At 39.6% G+C, this 23,552-nt stretch overlaps 1 protein-coding gene across 1 annotated transcript in view; it reads left to right on the forward strand.

Annotated features, from left to right (window-relative positions):
- Positions 1–5,451, forward strand: part of MOB3B (MOB kinase activator 3B) — a 139,663-nt gene extending 134,212 nt beyond the window's left edge. Inside the window, exons 5-7 of the mRNA XM_075020409.1 lie at positions 2,667–2,753; positions 4,717–4,773; positions 5,229–5,451. Of these exons, the coding sequence (XP_074876510.1) occupies positions 2,667–2,753; positions 4,717–4,773 (144 nt within the window). The 3' untranslated portion in view covers positions 5,229–5,451. The remainder of the gene's footprint in view (positions 1–2,666; positions 2,754–4,716; positions 4,774–5,228) is intronic.
- The last annotated feature ends 18,101 nt before the right edge of the window (positions 5,452–23,552 follow it).

The raw sequence follows: 23,552 nt of genomic DNA on the forward strand, positions 1-23,552 counted from the left end.
TTGAATATGAACCCTAATTTTTAATGCCACCACACTATGCTTAATCATAGGGTTCGCATTCTGTTTGACTTGAATTCCTTGTGGACAGATCTGTGCACTACCTGCAATGATGGTGTAGGGAATTATTGCATGCAAGTTGCCTCTGTGTTATTCCTCTCACCTGTAGTGAGGGATCTGTCACTTGAATACAGTCCGCCTCAGACAGAGGTTGAAACTTCTTTGTCTCCAGAGAGCGAATGCGCTTGTCTCTGATGTTAAAAAAGATATGTCATGTTTTACACCAAAAAGGGTTCAAGTGCTCATGTCCAAATGCAAGTTTGAAAAAGTAGTGACTGTTACAACCAAAACTGAATGCCTCTAGGAAGGGCGATGGCTGTAAGATCGCAGTTCATCTTACTGAGCCAAAAGCCATTTTACTGAACTGCCAAAAGCTACAGACTGGATCTCTATGTGCCACACCAGAAACACCCTTCTTTCTCATCTTTGCATTATTGTGTCAAATTTACAATCCTTGCTTATGTGAGTAATGTGGGCCAACGGTAAGTCAGCTTATGTGAGTGTTGATTAAATAAGTATTTACAAATTGTGGACTTCTGTTCTCCTAGTATAATTATATTCTTCTCAGCCTTCGTTTTTAGTTCATATATTTGTTCAGCAGCGCTCTCTCCTCAGCGCGTATTTTTTCATTCACGTTTTAAAAACCTGACTTTTCTTTCTGTAGTCAGCAGAGGGAGCTATGTCACTTACTTATGTAAGACCTTAGCGGTTTGTGCTTTGACTCTTTATTGCCCTTTTTCCAGTTCACAAAAGCTAGAATGATTCTCATGTATTAAAATTTCTTTAAAAGGCTCTGGCACAATGGCAGTCACATCGTTAGTTTGACAAACTGTTACAGATTAGGAACATGATACCTTTCCTAGTTTTTTCATTTAAAATTAACCATGCTGAATATTACTAGAACTCTATATTCAGCATTATCAAAACAAAGAACGTTGTATTTTGAAGCAATGAAGTCTTTAGAGTTTAGACAAAACCCTTGTAATCGGAAACATGCGTTTGAAACAGTTGTAGTTTACAGTCGAGCAAAAATAACAGGTGAGAACTGAAAGTTGTGTTGAACCTTATACTTGTAGATCAAGTCACAGGATGTGTGTTGCAATAAGACTCTTCAGCAGGAGAAGAATTTTTTCTTTTTTTAAATAGGATCTATTACAAATTACAGTGTCAAATGCATGTCCTCCCCTCAGCAAGCCACACAGCACGATTTAACAGTGAGGAGTTACGTGGGAGTGGAGCTGTTCAGTCCTTCTACATCCATAGGGCTCTCTGCAGCTCCATCTGTAAGACTGATTGTATGATCTTAAGTATGTGTCCCTGTACTCCAGTGTAATTTGTGGGGTCTTGCCCGATAGGCAGGCTTGCCTTCTTGTCTGACTGCCTTATGACAGCTCTTAGCATGATGATGATGATGATGTCACAGTACCACACCTCTGAAGGTGTCCCACTTCTGACTAAGAAGAGCAGCCATAGAGACCAGGATAATCTCTGGAGAAGTAGCACTGTTTCCACTATGAAAGTAATTTTGCTTGTCTTTTTATCCCTCCTAACTTCTGCAGGGACTACGAGAAAATTTATTTCACCTGATGGTATGTTCTAATCAAAACTTCATTATGGTAAAAATTATTACAGAGCTTACATTCTGCTAGATATATATATAAAAAAAAAAGGCAGAAGGTATTTCTTCCTCTCATTATTTTTTAGTTAAATGAAGTTTTTCCTCAGAGAGCTTAATAAGAACGTTCCCGTCCACTGCGGTAGCACTGTTGTTTTGAAAACATATCCTGCAGTTTGCCTTGTTATGCCTGTTTGCAGGTGCAAAAGCACACAGGAGGCAAACATGCATAGAGCTTGTCCAGCATCTCCAGCAACCACACAGCATCCAGTCAGAACATAACCATTAGAGCTCGTAACACCAGAGACAAAAGCATCTGCTCACAATTCTGTGAACCAAGCAACAAGCTGAATTGAGAATTGCACAAGGTTTGCCCCTGAGCTTACTAATGGTCCAGGGACAGTCAGTCCTGCAGATACACAACAGAGTTCAGTCATCAGGAACAGCAAAACTGCAACAGTGAAACATTCTCAACTGTTTCTCTGGCTGGCTCCAGCTCAGATTCACTGTTTCACAATAGGAAAGGAAAAACGAAAAAATGTTTCACAAGGTAAAAAAAGCACTATTGGTTTCCTGATCACTGCAGCAGTTATCTTACACTCCAGACCAGAGACTGGAATATTGTTTTCTTAGCATATATAATATTTTGTCCTGACTGAGAAATACTGTGATTGGCATGCTGTCCTGTGAAGGCTGCAGATTAGAGCAAAGTGGGAGCCTGACACAGGAGACAGTTCCTTAACAACAGTGTATGTACATAGCTGTTGGAAACAGGCCATATTTAGAAATACAGTGTCATATGACTATTGAGATCTTAATTAAATAATAACAGCATTTTCAAAAAGTGAATAATATTGCTTTATAATATATTAAACTGGGTTTAGTCACTTGTTGCAGCAAACGTATTTTGCAGCCTGTCAAATCACCAGTTTTTTGAAAAAACATATATTGGCTAAGAAGTTACTGATTAAGCATTTTCTGGATTACTCCAAAGTGGCACTACCTGGAGATTATTTGGAAGAGGAGAAGGAAGAAGATGATGATGATGGTGAAAAAAACACTGATGTTGAACAAAGTCCTGGTAAGAAAATTATAGAAACTATGACATTAAGTTGCAAAGTATAGATATTCTGTCACTTCAGGATCAGGTATTCAAAATTTTATGTGAAGTGGAATTCTCCCTTTTATTTAATATGAACTTAATGTTTGCAATCACTGCTCATAATACTGTTTAACAGAGTCACTGTCTCCACACAAACCTACTGAATGGCTTATACATCCACACAAATTTGGTGGGGACTCTCTAGTAACAGGACTGGATAATTGCATCTAGGAACCTGTTGGCTATGTCCTTGAAACAGATTTGATCACGCAATCACATGCCTAGTGCTTACAGAAGGGACAGAAATGAAAAGCCTACCTGTACTGGGACACAGGAAAGAGTGGACTATAGAATATCTCATGGACAAAGTCACCTTGGCTCTTTTTCTGGCAACATTTGAAATACATGGATTTGTAATATCAGAGAATTATAATGTTAAAGAATGGAATTATAAAACACCCCTGTAAGGAAAAGATTTTAGTTAACTAAAATTTTCTTCCTCTAATGCATCACGAAGGGAAAGATGGAAGAGAGAGGAACAGTGCTGTACTATTCAGTCCTTGAACTAAGCACGTTCAAAATTTGTACTATTCATTTATAAGCATGTTGTAGACTGGAAACAAAAAAGGTTATGAATAAAAACATAGAGGAAGAAACATGTTATATGTGGCCTTTGGAACACTCATTTCAATTGCACCTTAGGCAGTTACAGAACAATGCAATCCAAATTTTCAGAGAAGAGAATGTTTGGTTTGTCTGTAAAAATGACTGCATTTAATGAGCCAGGAATCGGGTAGTTTGAAAATTGTCTCTCTCACTTGGATGTGACTGTTTTTGCGAATACTCTCATTGTGCTCTTTGGAAAATGCCGGACTTATATGGCAAAGATAGGAGTTCAACTTAATATGCATTCATTTAGACATGTCTGCAAGGACAACTGTGTCCCAACTTGATGATGGAGAAGATCTGTTAAAGAAGAGTATGCAGAAATTGCAGGATAAATGTAAGTAGCAGAAGATACCATTTAAGCAGTGTGAAACTATATACACCTGCTTAAGCAGTAGTAAGGTCCAGAAAGAAGAGCCTGGCACACGTATCAGGCAGCTATGCATCTCAAATTTTATGTTGTGTTGCATTCATTTGTTACTGACACAACTGTTCTAAGAACAAGACAAATTAATGAAACGTTAGGTCAAGAAATCCTAAATTAATCCCGAAGTATTGAACAAAATTACAGAATGGTAGGTGAGAGAGGAGAATGCATGTCTTGCTGCCCTCCCACCTTTTAACAAAATACGTTCATAGACATAATTTGACTTGTGAGTAATCAGATCCCACTGATTCCCACTTTGTTTCACTATGTTTCAAGAATCCTCTTAACTGTTTACTGCTCACTGGTGACCTTTGTGATCACCAACATGGTTTACAGTTCATGTTTAAAGAGAATCCACATCTGAATTAATTGCAGACAATAAGTAAAGCCACAGTGTCTGTCAACACACGTGGCACTGTGTATAGATTAACACAGTCGCTTTCCAGTTCTGTCTGAATTATTCCTTTAAGGTATTTCTCTTACAATTTAGAATTAACAATTGACCATTATGAAAATGGACAATAATAGTAATGTAATTTTGCTGAGTGACTAGCTGCATATAGGAAGTGACATACTGGTGCTGGCTGTTACACTTACCAACTCTGCCAAGAAGCATGAAAGGTGGTCTCATGTAAAAACTGTTAGCCCATCCAGAACACCATAGGCAAATGACGCATTGCCTTCCATACCTGGCCATCAAAAATCAAATATTAGTCTGGAAAATGCTTCTGCAAAAATAGGTCTGCCTTAAAATTTATATGTAGATTGGGATTTTTGTAAGTAGTTAGTTTCTACTCCTAAAAGATTCACCTTGTGTAACTTCAGCTTCTTAATTATTACTGCTTGTAGACAAATTCATCACCAAAGGAGCAGAAGAGGACATTTCTCAGGAAGAGCAGGCACTAGGTAACAGCTAATCGGTGTTTTCATTGAGTTTTCTAGTATTATACCATCACATTAAAAAAATCTGTTTTAACATGCTGATCTGACATGAATTTCCCAGGTTCATTGAGCTGAAGACCAGGTATTCCTTTGCTATTTGTAAGTTCATAACATAGCTGTTTCAAGTTCTCAGTTTTTTAATCACTGTAGAATTGCAAAGTCCTAGAAAATAAAACATACGGGGGGGGGGGGGTGGTGTTTCTAAAGCAAGCAGTTCTTACCACTTTTCCAAACGTGTTTGTGAGTCAACTACAGTAATTTCTGATTTTTCTAGCTTTTAGACTTTCAACAATAATGAAGCAGGTTTCCTAGGCATGCTTCCTCTCCTTCCCTTTCATCTTAGATGTTGAACTTTCTGTTTTTTCTTTCTCTGCTTTATCTTAGAAATAATCTTTGTAGCTGTTCTTTTTTCTTTCCAGAATCCAGATTTGGACCCCATTACCTTACCACTCTCACACAGAGTCATAATGAAGAACTACCTTTGGATGGTATGGTAGAGGACTCAGCAAAAGATTAAATATAAGTTCAATTCTTCTAACTAGACAGTATAAGAACAAAAGAAATTCTAAATTTGGTGGGCAAAAATGAAATTTAAAAGAAACTTGAAATCAAGAGATTTTGTCACATGTTCATCTGAGAATCACAGAAGAAGAAAAAATCATAAGCCAAGCCCTGTCTTTGAGACATGTACTTGTTAGCAGGTAAACAAGCTGAAGTCCCAAGACAATGAAACTTAGCATGGGCCATATTAGCAAGCCATAGAAAAAGTAATGCAAATAACTGATTTTAATCTGAAAACATGCTTCTGCGCCAAAACCTTGAAGAATATTTTAGTTTGTGTATGTCTTGTTTTCCGACCTCCAGTTAGATTTTCTTACTACTTTGCAACTGAGGGAAAATGTTAAATGTATTCACAAATATATGGATGAAGTTAAGTTTGTACTGACCTGAACAGGAGACATACGTTTGTGTGCAAAATTTGTGTGCAAAATTTAGCTTCTGACTTATATGGTTTTTTTCCATACTGATTCATGAATGAAACAGCAGTATATGCTTTCTGTATCTCTGGCAAAATAAATTAGCTTGTTTCTATTTCTGAATAGCTAGAAAAATATACCAACCTTGTTCCATTTTCTAACAAAGGGCTATAAGAAAAAGCATTTCTATAAACCAAACTGTAAGGAAAGAAATTACTCTAAAAGGTTTGTCTGTTTGTTGTGAGTTTGTATGTAGCATCATAAAAGGTGAAATAAAAAGTTATTGTTTAAATGTAAGGTTTTCCTTGTGTAATACTGAAGTATTACTATATCTTACATTTTTCAGATCCAAGAGCCAAATTTATGAATGTTTGTGAGTATGTCTCTGAACGTAATAGAAGAGCACAAACAGGGAGTTTCACCTTGATAGATAGAAGTAGCTTTATGACTGATTTGGAACCCCTTTTTGACTGAGAATTAGTCACCATTTGAAAACTATATAATGCTAAAAGCTAAAGATCTGATTGTTACTGCTTATTAGAACAAATTACACTTAGGAAAGTTAACAAGATCTAAGAGAAACTGAAGGGGGGGGTTATATCTATACGAACTTTAGCAAATCCAGGATTAAAAGATAGCCATAAAAAGCAGTAAAAAAAACTTTAAAAATTTAAAAAACAGAGTCACTAGCTGTCCTGGTTTCAGCTGGGATGGAGTTAATTGTCTTCCTAGTAGCTGGTATGGTGCTATGTTTTGAGTTCAGTATGAGAAGAGTGTTGATAACACTGATGTTTTCAGCTGTTGCTAAATGGCGTTTATACTAAGTCATGGATTTTTCAGCTTCTCGTGCTCAGCCAGCAAGAAGGCTGGAGGGGCACAAGAAGTTCAGAGGGGACACAGCCAGGGCACCTGACCCAAACGAGCCAAAGGGGTATTCCCTTAGGCATGACATGTCATGCCCAGTATATAAACTGGGGGCAGTTTGCCTGGGGGGATCACTGCTTGGGAACTGACTGGGCATTGGTCGGTGGGTGGTGAGCAATTGCACTGTGCCTCGCTTGTTTTGCATATTCTAATCCTTCTATTAGTATTGTAATTTTATTATTGTTATTATTATCATTATTAGTTTTTCTGTTCTATTAAACTGTTCTTATTTCAATCCATGAGTTTTACCTTTTTCCTTCTGATTCTCTCCCCCATCCCACTGCGGGGGGTGGTGTGGAAGTGAGCGGCTGCGTGGTGCTTAGTTGTTGGCTAGGCTTAAACCACAGCACTAGCTCGCTGAAGACAGCTCCCAGTACATTCCTTTTCACAGGCAAAAGAATTAACATTGATGCAATCAAGCATGCTATAGCAGCCGCACACAAATTGTCTTAACTAGAACAGCCAACTGCTTGGAATTTATTTACAATCCCACTTGTTTCACTTGATACAAAAGAATTAGCTATGTATTTAGATATGAAATGCAGAAGAGATGGATTTTTAATTGCACCAAAGACATTTTTATCAAATAAGAGCACATAATCAAGTTCCTGATCTCAATGACAGCAGATACCATCCAAGCAATGTATTTTTCAAAAAAATGCCAAGTAAGAATATAGTATAGCAGTCTTGATGGGGTTTCCACACAGTAAATTAGGAATATGTAGAATTGGTGGTTCCACAGGTGCTTAAGACCACCCCATCTCCTCAGAGGTGAAAAAAAGGGTTCTAATAAACTCAGAGTAGTAGCATCTCAACAGTCCCTGGGGCCTGCTGAACTTCTGTCAGAAATACTCTTTAAGATGGTTACAAATCATGTCTAGAAAGATTGAAAGATGTGCTTTTAGCCAATTCATCAACTAGTTATTTTATTAAAAAGTGCTTATCTTTATTTGCATAATGCACAGATATAATCCATTTCTATGTAAGTCGCTTTGTCCAGGACATGAACTGTATGTGTACTAGTGGAGTGGTGTGCTTTACTGTTGTAGTGTCAGACGGCGCTGATTTGCTTCAAAGGAACATAGCTCAAGAAACCAGCCAAGAAGATTTTAAAGTAAATGTAATGCTTGCTGTGTCATGTACAACTCTCGCCTGCTCCTTAATATTCATGATATGCTGTTGTATGGCTTTCATCAAGTACAGAATGGAAAAAGGGTAAGTTTTCCAGTCACGTGCTGTGCTTTATTATTTGGATAGTAAAGTAAGGTGCTACTCCAAACATAGGATTAAAGACTATGCAAATATGTGATAAAAGCTCAGAAAGGCTGTACACACTTACTTAGTTAACTTACTTACTTTTCCCCCTGCAAACGAAAAGCAAAGGCAGAAATTATAAAAAGTAGAAAATTACATTATTACCAAGAGTGTACATACTAGACTTTTCCTTATAAGTTGAGATGCTCCCCTTTGTTAGTTCAAATTTTGAAAAAAAAGGAAGTTCAGTAATTTATTGTCCATCTTCAATGGTATCTGTTAAGTTCCTATTGGTTTACTCTGATTAGAATAACATAATGATTTTTGTTCTGTGTTTTAGAAATTTTTGTCGTACATTCAGATACTCACGTGAACAACAGAGAGCAGCTTCTGCACCTTACTTTGACCCTCTGAGGGGAGTTCCTGATTCTTCAGTTTCCAGAGCAGCAGAAAGCAGCCTGCGGGGTGAGAAAACAGCATCAGACATACAGGGTAATAGTAAAAGCAAAAAATCAGAAATATTACCCATCATCAGTTCTGTAGTTGATATACCACCAATTTCTCATGCATCAAGTCTCAGCAGTATTCCTTCGTATGAAGACTTAAATGGAGACCACAACTAAACAGAATCTCATTGACAGTGACTGACAAGCTCTCTAACTCAGATGCTGGTGTATATGCACAACTATGTTTTTATAAATGCTACTTGTGATTCTCTAAATTTGTAACTTGAAATTTCACAACAGGACAGAATAAAATTTACATTCTGATAAGACAGTGATGTGTAATTAAAGCTGGATCACAAATGTTTGTGGGCAAACATTAACTGCTTCAGAATCAAGTGCCCGGAGATACAACCGTGGCCAGAAGACAGTTATTCCTCATTATTCCTCAGGTTAAAAAGAAACAGCTGAAACACAATGACTTCTTGAAATGAATTCAAGCAATCCAACATTAGCAGCACACACTGAACAGGAATGCAGTGATGGATCTCTGAACAATAATTACTTTTTAAATTAAGATTTTTTTTTGAGCAATAATTCACTAATTTATTTTTTTTTAAAATATCCTTTGGGAAAGTTATGTGAGCTTAGGTGCATTTTCGAATGTTTGTGTACATAACAGCTCTCTATGCTGTTTGTATGTATACAGTAATATGCAACCCTAAATAACAGCAAGGCTGGTATTTTTAACAGAAAAAAGATCTCTTGGTGGATCTTCTAAGAGAACAAAATTTTTTTATTATTTCCCCTGTTTTTTACACACCGCCTTGAACCCAGAATATCGTACTTGTCTTTGCCACTCAGAGACAGTAGCAACAATTCTTCAGTTGACGCTACCCCGACTTGGGGAAGGAAAGTGCAACGAGAACCATAGGGTCAGAAGTAGAGGCTGGTCTGTAGAGAAATTTTAAGCAGTGGGACATGAAAATCTAGGGTTTCCAGATTACAGCCAAAATGTATTGTCTTCAAGGCAATGCAATCGATTTAGAAAAATTGCTTGGCCATGGTCTTCTAAAGCCAGCTCAAAACACAGGAATTCTTCCATTAACTTTCAGGGTCTTGCACACAGAAGTAGCTATAATGACTTAAGTTTTGAAAATAATTTGTCCCACAATGCAGAAATACAAGACAGCAATGCAAGACTTCTTTTTCTTCATTCTTTCTTATATATGAGAGATGGTTACATCAGCAGCCCATTTTCAATTAGTTTCTTCATTCTTTTCTCTTGTTATTATTTTCATGCTTTCTGTGTTTTGAAATTGTACTTGACTATCTGAAAATAAAGTTCTGCCTTAGGGCTGGTACTCAAGCTCAACCCACCTGTATGAGTTGAGAGTGTTGATGACTCAACCTAGCAGGATTAGTAGGAAAAGAATACAGAACAGCACACAAAAATGTGATAGTGCTGTTCCACAAGTTCCCAGCTAGTTTACATTGTGAATACCAAGTGCAATTCTGGTCCCTTACTCTTAAAAGCAAGAGACAAAACCAGAACAGTTTCAAGGTAGGGCAACAAGGATCGTCGGAAGTATGGAACTGCTTCCACAACAGCAACCATAAAAGCAGGCTAGAAAAGAGCATGTGTTGGTGGGAGGGGAGAGTCTATTATAAATATCGAGTGCCACAGGTGAAACAGATAGCGATTGACTATCCATTCCAGTTGCACAAGCAAAGAGCGTCAAACAAAACCCACAGGAGCCGGGTTCAAAGTACGTAACAGATGCTGTCCTGGCAGTGCGTACTGAGCAGACCAGACGAGCCACTGCACGCTACTCAACAGACAAGCTCACCAAACCCCCTGCGCAGAGGCCTGGAGGGTGCTCTAGGGAAGCCTTGCATAATCCTGCCCTGTTTTTTGCAGCTCCCTAGCCACCTGGCTCCTGGCCCGGCTGGAGGCAGAGCACTGGGACAGGCGGGCCCGTGGTAGGAACTCACCCTGACATTTGCTCTCGGTGATGGGCTGCGGGCCGCGCGGCTCATTCTGGACGAGGCGGATCCGCTCGTTACAGCCCACAGAGCCCAGGAAACCTCTTGGCTCGGTAGGCGGGCGCGTGGGTGGGTGGGTAGGCGGGTGGGCTGAGTGAGTGGGTGGGTGAGTGAGCGGGTAGCTCTCCTTCGGCTGGGGCAGAACGGCTGTCAGGACCCGGGTGCTCCTAACAGTAGCCCAGACGCCTAGCTCGCCAATAGACACCGGCCGGGGCGCCCGCCCGGAGGACAAAACGGTACTTCGCCGCCCTTTCGAACCAGGTGGGGCTGCAGGTCAGCACCGCAGCTCCGCCGGCCGCCCCGCCGGCAGGACTGCACCGCTCCGCCCGGGCGTGAAGCCCCCGATTCGCACGGGCTCCCCCGGCAGCGGGGTGCCCGGTGGAGGCGGGACGCTCGCTCCTCACACCGCCACCGCAAACGCTGGCTGAAGCCTCCGTCGCCTAGGCCGAGGCGTCTCCTCACGGGCCGGGCCCCCGCCCCGAGGGCTGCGGGAGGGCGCCGTGCCGCCCTCCCTACCTCCTGTCACGAGTGGCGAGTGGCGGGCGGACGCCTTCCCGCCACGACGGGCCGGCAGTGCCCCCTCCCCCGCCAGCGCCCGGCGGGGGGCGGGGCTGCGGGTTGGTGGGGGGTGGTGACTCCGCCCCTCGCGCCCCACCCCTCCGCTCCCATTGGCGGCCGGGGCGGCGCGCCGCCTTCATAGCGGCCGCCAGAGGGGCCGGGGGGTCAGGCGCTCGCTCTCGCGTCGTGCTTTCCCGCGCTCTCGCTTCACGTGCCCCGCCGGCGGGGTGAGCGATGCAGCCGTCCCGCTGCGCCCGGGCTTCCTCCGGCCTCGCCGTCTGCGGCGGCTGCCCCTACCGCCACCAGGCGTCAGGCGGCGGGCTGCGGCCCTCAGGGGCGCCGCGGGCGGCCGCCGCCCCTTCCCACGGTGAGAATGTCGGGAAGGAGGGTGCGGACCCTCTCCCCTCCCGCCGGCCCTCCTCAGGGGCGGGGGCTAGGGGAGCAGGGCCGCAGCGGCGCCGGCGAGGGAAGGAGCTGCCCTACGGGGGTGATGCCGTCCTCGGGCAGAGGCGGTGGAGCCCGGTGCTCGAAGGCACGCCGGTGCGGGCGCAGCTTCGTTCCTGCCGTCCGAGGGTGGCAGCGGTTATTCCAGAGCCGTTGCGCCGTGCGTGAGAGCTGGAGAGCGAAAGGACGTGACGGGAGGTCTTTACGGCCTTGCCCTGCCTTTGCTCTTAGGAGAGGAGAAAAAGAAACCAGAAACAACCCACCCCCCAACGTTGCAAAACAGCAGTGACAATACCAGGATTAAAATACAAGCTGGTGGTTGGGCCTGGGGTTAGGGTTTGGGAAGCTGGACTTGGGAGGATTCCTTAAACCACTGTGTGGTGGATAACAGCGGGTTACTTCTTGCTTTCTTGGTAGGCTGATATCGCCTTTCCTTTGTGGTGCGTGACCTTTAACCCCTGTACTGAAGAGCAGGACTTGTAACATGACTTGCTTTTAATCTTTGTAAGGCATTTGCTTTCCTCCCGGGATCAGCAGAGTCCGCAAAGATCCTGCTTGCGCCTCAGTGAATAACTGTCACTTTCTCCTCAAACTTTAGTATGCATCTCCCATGGTGCTCTGCTTTCTTCTTAAGCATAATAAGATTTGTAGCTAGCTTTTTTGATGTTTGTTATGTTCCTCTTATGACCGAGTGTTTTCAGGCAACTGTAAGCTCGATCTCATTAGCAGAAATAGTAGTGTGCTCTAACTGTTGGTAATATAGCCAAATGGGTGTAAGAGGCAAGGGACAGAGTATTAAAATAAAAAACTCTAAATGGGAACAACAAAATTTAGCAATACTAATAGCCTATGTTAATGAAAAAAAGCAACCTGCCTCCAAACTGGATTCGAAAAGCTTATAATTAGAAATGAGTAGCTGCACTCTGTTTACCTTGGACTTGGGTTGGTCTCTTCCACATTGTTTGCTATGGGTTATGTTGATAGTTTGAAGAGTTGCTTGATAAGTGTGTAATCCAGGGAACCATCAAAGCATCTCTTACTCTGTCATGTCTGTGTTTTTTAAGCAGATGCTACTGATTTTCTGCCTTCACAGCTCAGAAGTGCCAAAAGGTCCGTCAGAGAGCAGGTTCTCCCTCTGCATGTAGTATCTTTCTGTGCAGCAGAAGCTTTCATTTCCACAATAAGTACCTGGGATTTCAGTTATCTGTATATGGTAATGTTTTATTATATTCTCAAAGTTTTCTGAGCTTAAGCATAAAGAACTGTAGACTGGAAAAAGTGCTGGGGGCAGGAGGCGAACAAAAAAACACCCAGCATGGAGTCATTTTCTTCCTGACTTCCACTTGCTGATTTTGTAGGTAGGTAGCTAGCTGTGCAGCATGATGTGACTTTTCGAAGGCTGAGTCCAGAGGTGTTTCCTTTCAAGTGATAAACATCTGTGATTAAATGACTTCTGCAATTTCTAGCAAGCTTGAATCCTGAAGGTTCACTCAGGCTCTAGTTAGTCAAAGAATAATCCTATAACATGGATTACTACATAGTCTAAATGGTATCTCATCTGTATAAAAGGTGGAGAGACATTACCTCTCTCAGATTATTTGTATTTCTGACAAGAACAGTTACCAACACAGAGTATTCCTTTGACATGGAGGTGTACTGGTTTTGGCTGTGGTAGAGTAAATTTTCATTCTAGCTCTGTACAGTGCTAAGCTTTGGATTTCTGACCAAAACAATCTTGATGACACACCCATGTTTTAATTCTTGCTGAAGAGTGTTTGCACAGCCTCGAGGGCTTCTCTCTTTCTCATGCTGCCCTGCTAGTGAGTAGGCTGGGGATGGGCAAGAAGTTGGGAAGGGACACAGCTGGGACAGCTGACCCAGGCTTACCAAAGGGATACTTGAAACCATATGATGTTGTGCTTGGCAATAAAAGCTGGGGAAAGGAGGAGGAAGGGGAGACATTTAAAGTAATAGTTAGGCATGATGAAACCCTGCTTTCCTGTAAGTGGCTAAACTTCTGCCTGCTGGTGGGAAGTAGTGCATTAATTCCTTATTTTGCTTTGCTTGTGTGCACAGCTTTGCTTTACTTGTTAAGCTGTCTTTTTCTCAGCCCAAGAGTTTTCTTGCTTTTACCCTTCAGATTGTCTGCCCCATCCCACTGGGGAAGTGAAGAGAATGGCTGCATGGAGCTCAGCTGCCAGGCAGGGTTAACACACAACCAGGGTAGCAAGGCTTTGTGGTACCACCCTGTTTTAGTGTATTGTTATTGTGTTTATGCCAAAACTACTTATTTTTGAGTAACCTGGAAAGGATCCCATTCACTAACAAAATGTGACTTTCTATTATTTCCCTGAAGTGTTTTGTAGTTACTGATATGATCACTGTTGAAATCAAATGGTGACATGTGTTTTAAAATGACAGTGTAAATAGCATTGTTGTTGAAATACACAATTGATGCCAATAGGTCTCTTGGATGACAGGGTCTGTGTAGAATTAATGAAATGTGGGGAGGGAAATAACCACTACCTTTTGTGATTTGCCAGAATATCCGTGTGAGGACGGAGATAGTGCCTTGAGAAAGTGTCAGGCTGAATTTTGGTAAGCAGTCTACAGCCTATGAAAGCTAAAAAGAGAGCAGTTAGTTGCTTAAATGTGCAGTTGGAACATTTGACTTTAAGGCTGCTTGAAGTTTGTGCACAATTATAAATATGCCTGGCTTGAAAAGTTACTGGGTATTTGGGACAATGAGATTTGTAGTCTTGTCCATAATTAATAAAATAGATTATTTTTTTTCCTCAGCTGAAATCTGTAGATTGCAGTTTAGGATGCCTTAATTTAAGGTCATAGTTGTTTTTCCTCAAAGAGAGGCAGCTGATTTACAAAAACCCAAAAGGATTAAAGTAGCAGTAGATAGAGTCAAGAATGAAATCAAGGAACAGAAGGAAGTGTCACAGTACAGTCTTCCCAATTAAATTATTACAAACACTTTAACCCTTGAAAATGATCTTAAAGTAAGATATTTTCTCCTAAGGAAACCATTGTAGTGCATTTTTTAGCACATGTATGTCTGTCATTATTTGTATACTAGGAAGTTGAAACCACAACTGGTTTTTAATCAGAAAAATACATTGATTATAGTTGTCCAGCAACTGTTTGTGAATATAATCTTCTACAAAATTATTTTGCAGGTCTCTCTATCTCTTCAGTAACAAATGAGGATGAAAATGCTAAGCAGCAGTGTCAGCCAACAGCAGTATTTCCATATGAAAATCGGGAAAGGAATTCAAAGATGTCTCCATTTAGGAGTAGACAGGAATACACAAACAGGTCAAACTTTTCCCCAGTGCAAATTGAAATAAAACTTCAAGAATCTGATGACGAATGTGATCTTGTCATTGATGTGCCACCACAACCTGTTAATAAAAAGCCAGAAATACGTAGGAACTGTACAAAGGGGAACAGGGACAGAGAACTGGCTGCTGTAATACGTGAAGAAAAATTATGTGTTAGTACTATAGCAGACATTTTTGAGTGTACAGAAGAAAAATCAGAGAAAATGTTCACTCTGTGGAAGAACAGCAAAGGTTTAAATAAGCGTGAAATACCAGGCAATGTTTTTCCAAAAGCAAATGAGATTTATTTGCCTGAAGTAGACACTGATACATTGAAGGTTTTGGAGGAAGGAGATGCCCTTGCTTATACTGATGAGAAACATACATTTTCAGCTGCTTCTGTTGAGGCAGACATGCAGAAGGGAATTCTGAAGCAACAGAATGCAGAAACCTATATGTTGGTTGAAGCATTTGTTCAAGAGCATACTACTAATGAAGACTGTGTGAGCAGTGGAAGAGTAACACGGTCCATCTTGTCTACTGGTCACTTATTGAAAGATGAAAGTACAACTGGAAGACCTTATAAGGAAATAATAAATATAGAGGAAAGCCAGAGCATAGAAGTAAATTGCAGTAATAACAGCCCAGAAGACATGTACCCATATCGAACTTATTACTTAAACAAGAAAAAAAGTGAAAGAACTCTGCTGAGCTCATCTGTTGAGGAAATGGAACCCGGTAGGGAGGACACAGGGCTCTCTGAAATGGATGATAATACTTTAGAGGAGTGTCGGAGAATTTTTGAAGAGTTCGAAAGAAAAGCACCAAAGCAAAAAAAGGACAGTGATAAGCAGGTATTTTTCTTCCCTTTCAGTGATTGGTTGGGGTTTTTTTTCTGAGCATATGAGGGGGGGAAGTGATATATAGTCAAGTTCAAATACTGTGTCCAAAATGTGTGTTAGTAAAGGTTAAATATTTGAGCCTTCAATGCCAGTAGACAAAGTCATGAGGAACACTTACGACGTTTTAGTCTGGTTTGACAATATGTTTCCTGAAGTAGAAAATAGCTCTGAATAGCTCCCTAGCTTGAGGTAGCCATTTTTACTTTTACTGAAATAAGCAAAATTTGAGAGGTGGTTGTGTAGTCAGTGGTGTCCTGTTCTTTTTATAAACTAGTGTAGGAACTTTGAGTACCACTGCCTCAGCTTCAAAGCACTGTGGCTTAACTGTTCTAAATGTAAGATAACTGTCTAATACTGATGCAATTGTAATTTTTCTGGTGAGTTTTTTGACTGAATATCCTGAAACATCAGAATAAATAGGTCATGAGGATATTACTAAAGTCTGGAGCTTCATAACAGTTGATCTAATTAGTCTGTTGCTGTTTTTAATAGGCTCATAGAAGAAATGAACATATTAATTTATTAGAAACCAAAGTAAATGTTCCTGCAAAAAAGAGAAGAATTGCACACACGGCAAAATTTGATGTGAGTTATAATCTTGTAATAAACTGAAGGTGAACATAGCTTTACTTAATATGTGTAGACTCATGTTGAACTTCAGGTGGTCTGAGTCTTGTAATCTAGTTGTAAAAATATTTTGAAATTAGAACAAAACTCTCATCAATGCTTCTGTTAAAAGTTGTAGCAAATATTGTAGTATTTAGTGTTGGTTACTTATGCAGGTGAAGTAAGCTGCTGCCCAGGGCAGCTGAGGATAGTGAGTATTGAAAAGTAAGTTTGGAGTAGAGGCTTGTACCATGAGATTACAGATACAGCACTTGGAAACGCAGAGTGGCTGTGGCTTTCTCTGCTTTTACAGTGCTTTCGGTGGCAATGTTAATAGGCATAATTCTTTAAGCCCCCTCCACGACCTCTGAGCTCTTTCAACTCTGTGTTTTCCTTCCAGGGACAGCATGCTGAGCTCTGAATCTGATAGCAAAATTCAGTTTTAAGAAGCAGTGTGTTAACTTTAACACCATCTTGCTGTGATTTAAAACTGCTTGAATGTTAACTCTGTTTTGTGTACATGCATATCAGGTACCTAAAAAAACCGAAATGACACCGTTCAACACTTCTCATTGGAAGCAGGGTCATAATGCAGAAATTAATCAGGCCCACTGGGAGACAGTGAAGTCTGCAGCTAAAGCTACAAGGAGTCGAGCTTCTATTGCTACAACTTCCGAACAGAAGAAAACTAAGTCTAGATTGTCAGCTACTCAATTTCCAAGCAGTGGACCAACAGGTGTGACGGATTGATCTGTAGGTTTGACAAACTAAACTTCATTTTGCTTCAGTTAGGCATCACTTGAATGTGTTCATTTTTGTTGTGGTGTATGTTAGCTGTGAGTTGAATGATGGTGAGCACTTAGCTTGTGCAGATAGATGCCTTATCCAACTACAAGGTTATAACTAAAGTCTTGGTAGCTGTAGTGGAAAGGGAACAAGTACTTTGTGCTAAGTTCTTCGAACATGTACAGTTTCGACTAAAATTCTGAAAAACGTTTGTTTTGTTGATAGTCTTCTGATACATGAGTTGAAAGAATAAAAAAAGAAATCTGGTGAGTTTTGTTTTATAACTGATATCAGCTGTTAGGTTTCTAGTCTGATGCATTCAGACATTCTGTAACAATTTTTTGAATCTTGTGATTTGAAAGTCGTATGTTCTTCTCCCTTTAAATTCTCTTTCATGTGTGGAAAACTGGAGTAGAAGTTATTTTCAGCATTTGATACTAGTTAGTGTTTCCCCTCCAGTTGTTCTACTGTCACTTTAAATGTATGCTTACAAAGTAACCTACCTAGCAACTAAATTTAATAAAATACTGCTGCCTAGTTTAATTCATGTGTTTTTATTACAGATGCTGTAAAACATCTTCACATATAATTGAGTCATTCTGCCAGTGTATGCTTTCTTTCTGAATAACAGATTAGTGTATCTCATGCTGTACAAATGTGTCTTGCTGCATAATAGGTACTGATGCAAGTAAAGTTAAGCAGGCTGGCTCAAGAATCTCATGACAAATTTTTATTTCTGAGATCTGTAGCTTTCCTGACTTTGAAAAGGCAAAGGAATACTTCAGGGCACTTACTGATTGCATTGGAAAATGAGGCTAGAATGGTGGTTTTCCTGATTTTTTTTTTTTTCTTGCTATCATGCTTTTTGTAGGGGAGAGGAAAGGAACAGGGAAGGCAGGCAAGTAGGTGTTTAAAAATCATAGTCATTATAACTTGAAAGTGGCTTTTAACTTGACTTGTGTGGCTGCTTTATTCTAATGTCTTCAAACTGATGCATGTTCTCAAGAATACTGGAGAACAATTAGCATTAAAATCTATTGGCAGAAGTGAAGTCTTAATGTGTTTCCTGAAATTCTAGGTTTGCTTCCATGCATTCGTTTACTATTACCCTGCTTTAACAAAGGAGCTGTAAAATACCTGTTTTCCAGATTAATGTAATTTAAATAATAAAACTTACCATTAGATTTTTAGATTCAGTCTGTATCTTCTGTGTGTTTCAGCCTCTTCAAATTTGTTTGAGGTTCAGCCCACTGCAACCAGCAGTGGTCAACTGTGTGTACCACCGGCACGAAAAGTTGCAACAGCAGTGCGCTGCAGAGGTTCTGGTGGTTCAGTCAAAAGGACTATTCCTGTATCATGCAAGGTACTGTAGAGTTACTGCTGCAGAACTTGGATATATGAATGGGAACAGAAGTGGAAAAAATGCAGTTGATTTCAAACAGTATTTTACAATGTAGACCCAGTAATGTGATATACTACTATAGCTTTTTAAAAAAATTACTTTGTTTCCTGTGTGCTTTAACTGAGTTGCTATCCAAATTGTATTTTCATTTTCCTTGGTTGTACTAGCCAGCACTACACAAATGTAAGCAATTAAATATATAAATTGTTAATCAAAGTGGTTGTGATGGGAGAATTAAGTACTAGTTTGTTTTCACTCAAGTTGTGCTTGCATGTTGGTTATTTTCCCTTAAAACTTCCTGCCATGTATAGTGGCAGATGATATCTGATGAAAGGCTTTATTTGACTTCGTGAGAGGTACCCTTATAAATTAAAAGGCTTTCAAGGAACTTGTCAAAAAGTTAATGCAGGCATATTTTGGTTTGTTAGTACCAACTTTGCTTTGTAATTTTCAGTGGCAGAGTATTGTAAGGTTCTCTTCTCAGAAAAATAACTCTACCTTTGTTGTTAAAGCAGAGGTCACTGAAAATTCCTGGGGTCAGATAAATTACAAGATCAGAGTTTAGCTTTCTAATTAAAAATGTCAAATGTTACAGCTTTGGTCAGTTTGGTTATTGACATTTTTCTAGGATATTAAGTACAGATTATTTTGTGCTTCCTATCTCCAGTATGTATCTTCTTGTTTCCTAAGCAGAATACTGCAGGCCTCAGTAATGATGAGACTAGATTGTGACAATGATACACATTGCCTTTGTTCCCTTTATGCAGAAATTACTCTCTCCTTGGTAGTAGCACACACATTTAAATGCTGCTCTTAAAGGATCTTCATTAGTGAATAAATGTGGTATAGACAGATTACTCCTTGTTTGATACACACACTGCATCTTTGTAACTGTTCAGACCTTTTGGGGTGTGATGGTGGCATGGTTAACTTACTGTCAGATTTTTGAATGTGATTTTAAATTCTGTGCTTTATTTTAAAATAAGCATATTGTGATAAGCAAAAACTCTACATTGTGTTGTCTAACAAAGACTCTAAGTTCCTAAAAATAAACTCATGTTTTTCAGTCTAGTTCACTGGGTCCTTAGTTTATGCTTTGAGAGAAGTGCTGCCTGAAATAAAGGCCAGATGAAGAGTGTGACTTAAATCGTAACTGAACTGCTGGTGCTTGCTGGATGACTGAACTTTCTCTAAGAAAAAAGAAGTTTAAAATTAGTTTTAATACCTCACAAAATTTTGAGCAGAAGATTTAGTTTAGTTCAAGCAGGGAAAAACCTCTATAGCTACTATTTCTGAAGGCTTTTTCTGGCTCCCTGCCATGTGTAACTCCAGTTTTCTGAATAGGTATTCAGCAATGCTTGATTTTTTTTTTATTATTTTTTGTTTTTTTCTCTGAGGTTGAGCAAAAGAATGTCTGAACTGGTTTTACTTCTTTGGGCTATTTGTTACATATTGACCCCATTAGTATGGTTTTTTTTGTTTTCTTTTTTTTAAGGTTCCTAGTTGGCAAAGGTCTTCTGTCCCACAATCAAGAGTCAAAGTAACACTACAGACAAGACAGCAATATGTCAAGGTTTTCTTTTCAGAATGCTTCAAAACTTGTAGCTCAATGAATGAGGCTTTTAACAAGGTTTGTAATGTTTTATAGATCTTTCAATTCCTCTTCCAAATTAAGTTGGTAGGTCTTATCTTGCACAGTGTGTCGGTGGGTTTTGTTATTTAATTATTTTTAAGGCAAATATTTCAGACTTTTCAGTAAGCAGAAGTTAAAATGTACTTGATGTTATACTTGCCAGCGTTATCAATCAGTTTCAGTTTTTTCTAGGTGAAAACTTTTGTCTTCAGCACTGCCAATCAGCTTCCAAAAAGACATGTTATTTTAATATTAAAAAGGGAAAGTTTTTCTTTTGCAAATGCAAAATAAAAATCTTCTTGTGAATACTGGAAGCTTCCTGGCATGTAATACTGACTTCTATTCAGGAAGAATAGAATGTAATAATGAGATCTATTCAGAACAGGAGGAAAACATGTCTGAAGAACAACCATAAATCTCTCAATTATTTTGAGCCTTTGATCTTGTATTTACTGTTTACACCACACCAAGTGCTACTCAAGCTTATAGCCAACAGATATAGTCTGACAGATGCAAATATCCTGAGCTTAACCTTAAGGTGATCTAAATTTCTTGCATGCTGGAAATCAAAAGAATTTATGGAGGTGTCCTGATAAGACTCTGTATGTGTATTTAATTATATGTTGAATGAAAGCTTGTAAAACATCAGATGTTACTACTCTGCCATTTACTATGTGTTCTTTATATTATGCAGCATACCTTGGTATCCCTGATTTCTTCTCACTAAGTAATGTTTCTTTTACCTTCACTTTAACTTCCTCCTGTGTTATTTCTCAGCTTCATCAGTTTTCTGCTTTCTCTTTTCCTCTGCTTAGAGGTTGTAACTTGTGAATTGTATTTGCTGTAGTGATTGTTAAGAAGTGTTTATGCCTGAAATAAGCTTCTCCTTTGTTGACTATGCAGATAGCGTAAACAGTGAAATAAGACCAGGGAAGAAGCATTTTAGTTCCCCTAGGAAATTAATGAACATAGTCGTTGTTTCAAGTCTGCTTTTTCATAGGTAAAAGGTGCTAGACCTTCCTTTCACCTCAGTTTCTTATAACTTTACAGAAAGAAAATTAAGGAAAAATTTCTTGGCCTAAAGAAGTAATAATGCTTCCTTTGAAGCAGGATTAGAAAAAGCTGTCTGTAGCCACCAGAATGGTTACTCTAAGAGTGTTCAAATTCCCACAAGGATTAGATTTAAATTCTGAGATGGACCACTGATTTCCCCCACACATCTTTGCTTCATAAGTACTGAATTTGTCTTTCTAGATGTCTTATCCATCTGACTTCATATCTCCTGTTGCACATCAGATTTAGGGCACTGCCTGCCTGTGTATCTTCCTCTAGGTTCAGAATCTCAGATTCTAAATGGCAGTGCTTTTTGTAGAACATACAGTACTCCACTAACACTCAGTCTCCTTTCTTTTTTTAAAATATAGGCCATGAAAGAAGAGCAATCTGTTTATGATCGTTGTGGCAGTAAAAAAATGTACCTGAATCTTGCTGTGAAGACTCTCAAGAAGCTGAGGGATCATGGTAGTTTTGATTTCAGTGAAGATTTTTTAAATGGGTTGTAAATGTAGAAATTAGAACAACAGAGAAATAAACTAAATAATCCTCTTAGGACAACTTTACTGAAGATATTTCTGCATATTTTAATCCTTTTGTAGAAATATATCAGTGAAATTGGTGGTTTGATTTATAAATATTTGCTTAGGATATTAACAGGAAATCTAAAATTGAGAAGAAATGCTAAAAATCTGTTTTCCTGCATTCAGGGCAACTTAGTAACAGCAGATCTTCCAGTGGTGCTGGATCCATGAAGTCAGAGGACGAGAAAGGTAAGGAAGGGGAAAGGGGGATGTCAGTTCTCAATTTTAGCCTATAAAAGGGCTTATTTCAGCATGAAAATGTTGCTCTGGTTTTGGTCCAGCTTTACCTATTAGCCACTGCAAAGGTTTCCAACACAATTCCCTGTTTATATCTGAAGGCTCATTGCCTAGCCTTTCTGGGATAGCTAGTGAGTTAACATCCCTATTGTTTAGTGTCTTTGTTTTGAATAATGCTTCACCTCTAACTCCTAATTGCTCTGAGGTACAAGCATATAGTCTTTGTATGTAAACTATAGTGCACATCTTGTAATTTTGGTTTTGTTTTATTTTGGAAGTACTAGGATATTTGAGTGCTGCTTATATTTGTTCTAATATTGCTTAAGCTTTGGGTTTGTTTACTTTTAGGTTTTTGGTTGTGTTTTGTTTTAGCATTTACAGGCAATGCTTTATATGAACTTTTAACAAATTATCTTCTGACTGAGGAACAACTGAAGGAAAATAACTTCCCTCGACCAAATCCTGGAAAAAATGGCCATGCTATACTTAGTGGGGTTCTAAGAAATACTGTGTATGATGGTAAGTGCTTACTAGACTGCAACAAAATTGAATTTCAGTCAGTAGTTCACAGGACAGTAAAATACACAGGTATAAAATTATACATTATGTCAGTGTTCTGTATTTAGTGCTGGACTACGAGTGAATTCACAACTAAATTCATAACTAAATAATGCAGCTTCATAGGTCTTTTTTAATTTTTGTTTCAACATAGTAATGGAAGAAGTTGCAGGTAAACTTGAATTTCTTATTGTGCTACAGAGGAACTTGTTCTTTTTTTTTTACACATGGCTAATCTTGGGAGGCTGCTTATCTATTGATACTCTGCTCTTGCAATTACTGTTCACGTAACTTTTTTTATACTTCAGTTCAGCATTTTTTAACTTTATGGCAAGCCAGCTAGGAAATATGCTTTGTTTATTGCTTTTTTTCAGCTTTCAAAAGGTTGTGCTGTAGGTGTGGTAAAGTATATGCTGTTACTGCTTCAGGAGAACATAGACGTAAAGAAGAATGCAACTATCATTCTGGTAGAGTATTGGAACAAAAAGGTATGTATCCTTGGCATTCAATCTTTGTGGAAGCTGTTACAAGTTAGAACATCTCATGTCAAAACTGAACAAGATCAGAGTATGAAACTTTTTTGTACAAGGTTCAGCTGAGATACATTCTGCTGTTCTTTGGGGAATGTGGCTAGTTAGTAAAGCCTGTGTTCTCTGAATATGCCATAAATGTAGGAAAGCTGATTGTGATGGGTTGACCCTGGCTGGATGCCAGGTGCCCACCAAAGCTGTTCTATCACTCCCCCATCCTCAGCTGGACAGGGGAGAGAAAAATATAACAAAAAGCTTGCGGGTCAAGATAAGGACAGGAGAGATCATTCACCAATTACCGTCACGGGCAAAACAGACTCAGTTTGGGAAAATTAACTCAATTTATTACAAATCAACCAGAGTAAGGTAATGAAAAATAAACCCAAATCTCAGAACATCTTCCCTCCACCCCTCCCTTCTTCCCGGGCACAACTTCACTCCCAGATTTCTCCACCAAGCCCCCCCAGCGGCACA

The sequence above is a fragment of the Buteo buteo genome, chromosome Z (genome assembly GCF_964188355.1).
Source record: "Buteo buteo chromosome Z, bButBut1.hap1.1, whole genome shotgun sequence".
NCBI classification, from domain to species: Eukaryota; Metazoa; Chordata; class Aves; order Accipitriformes; family Accipitridae; genus Buteo; species Buteo buteo.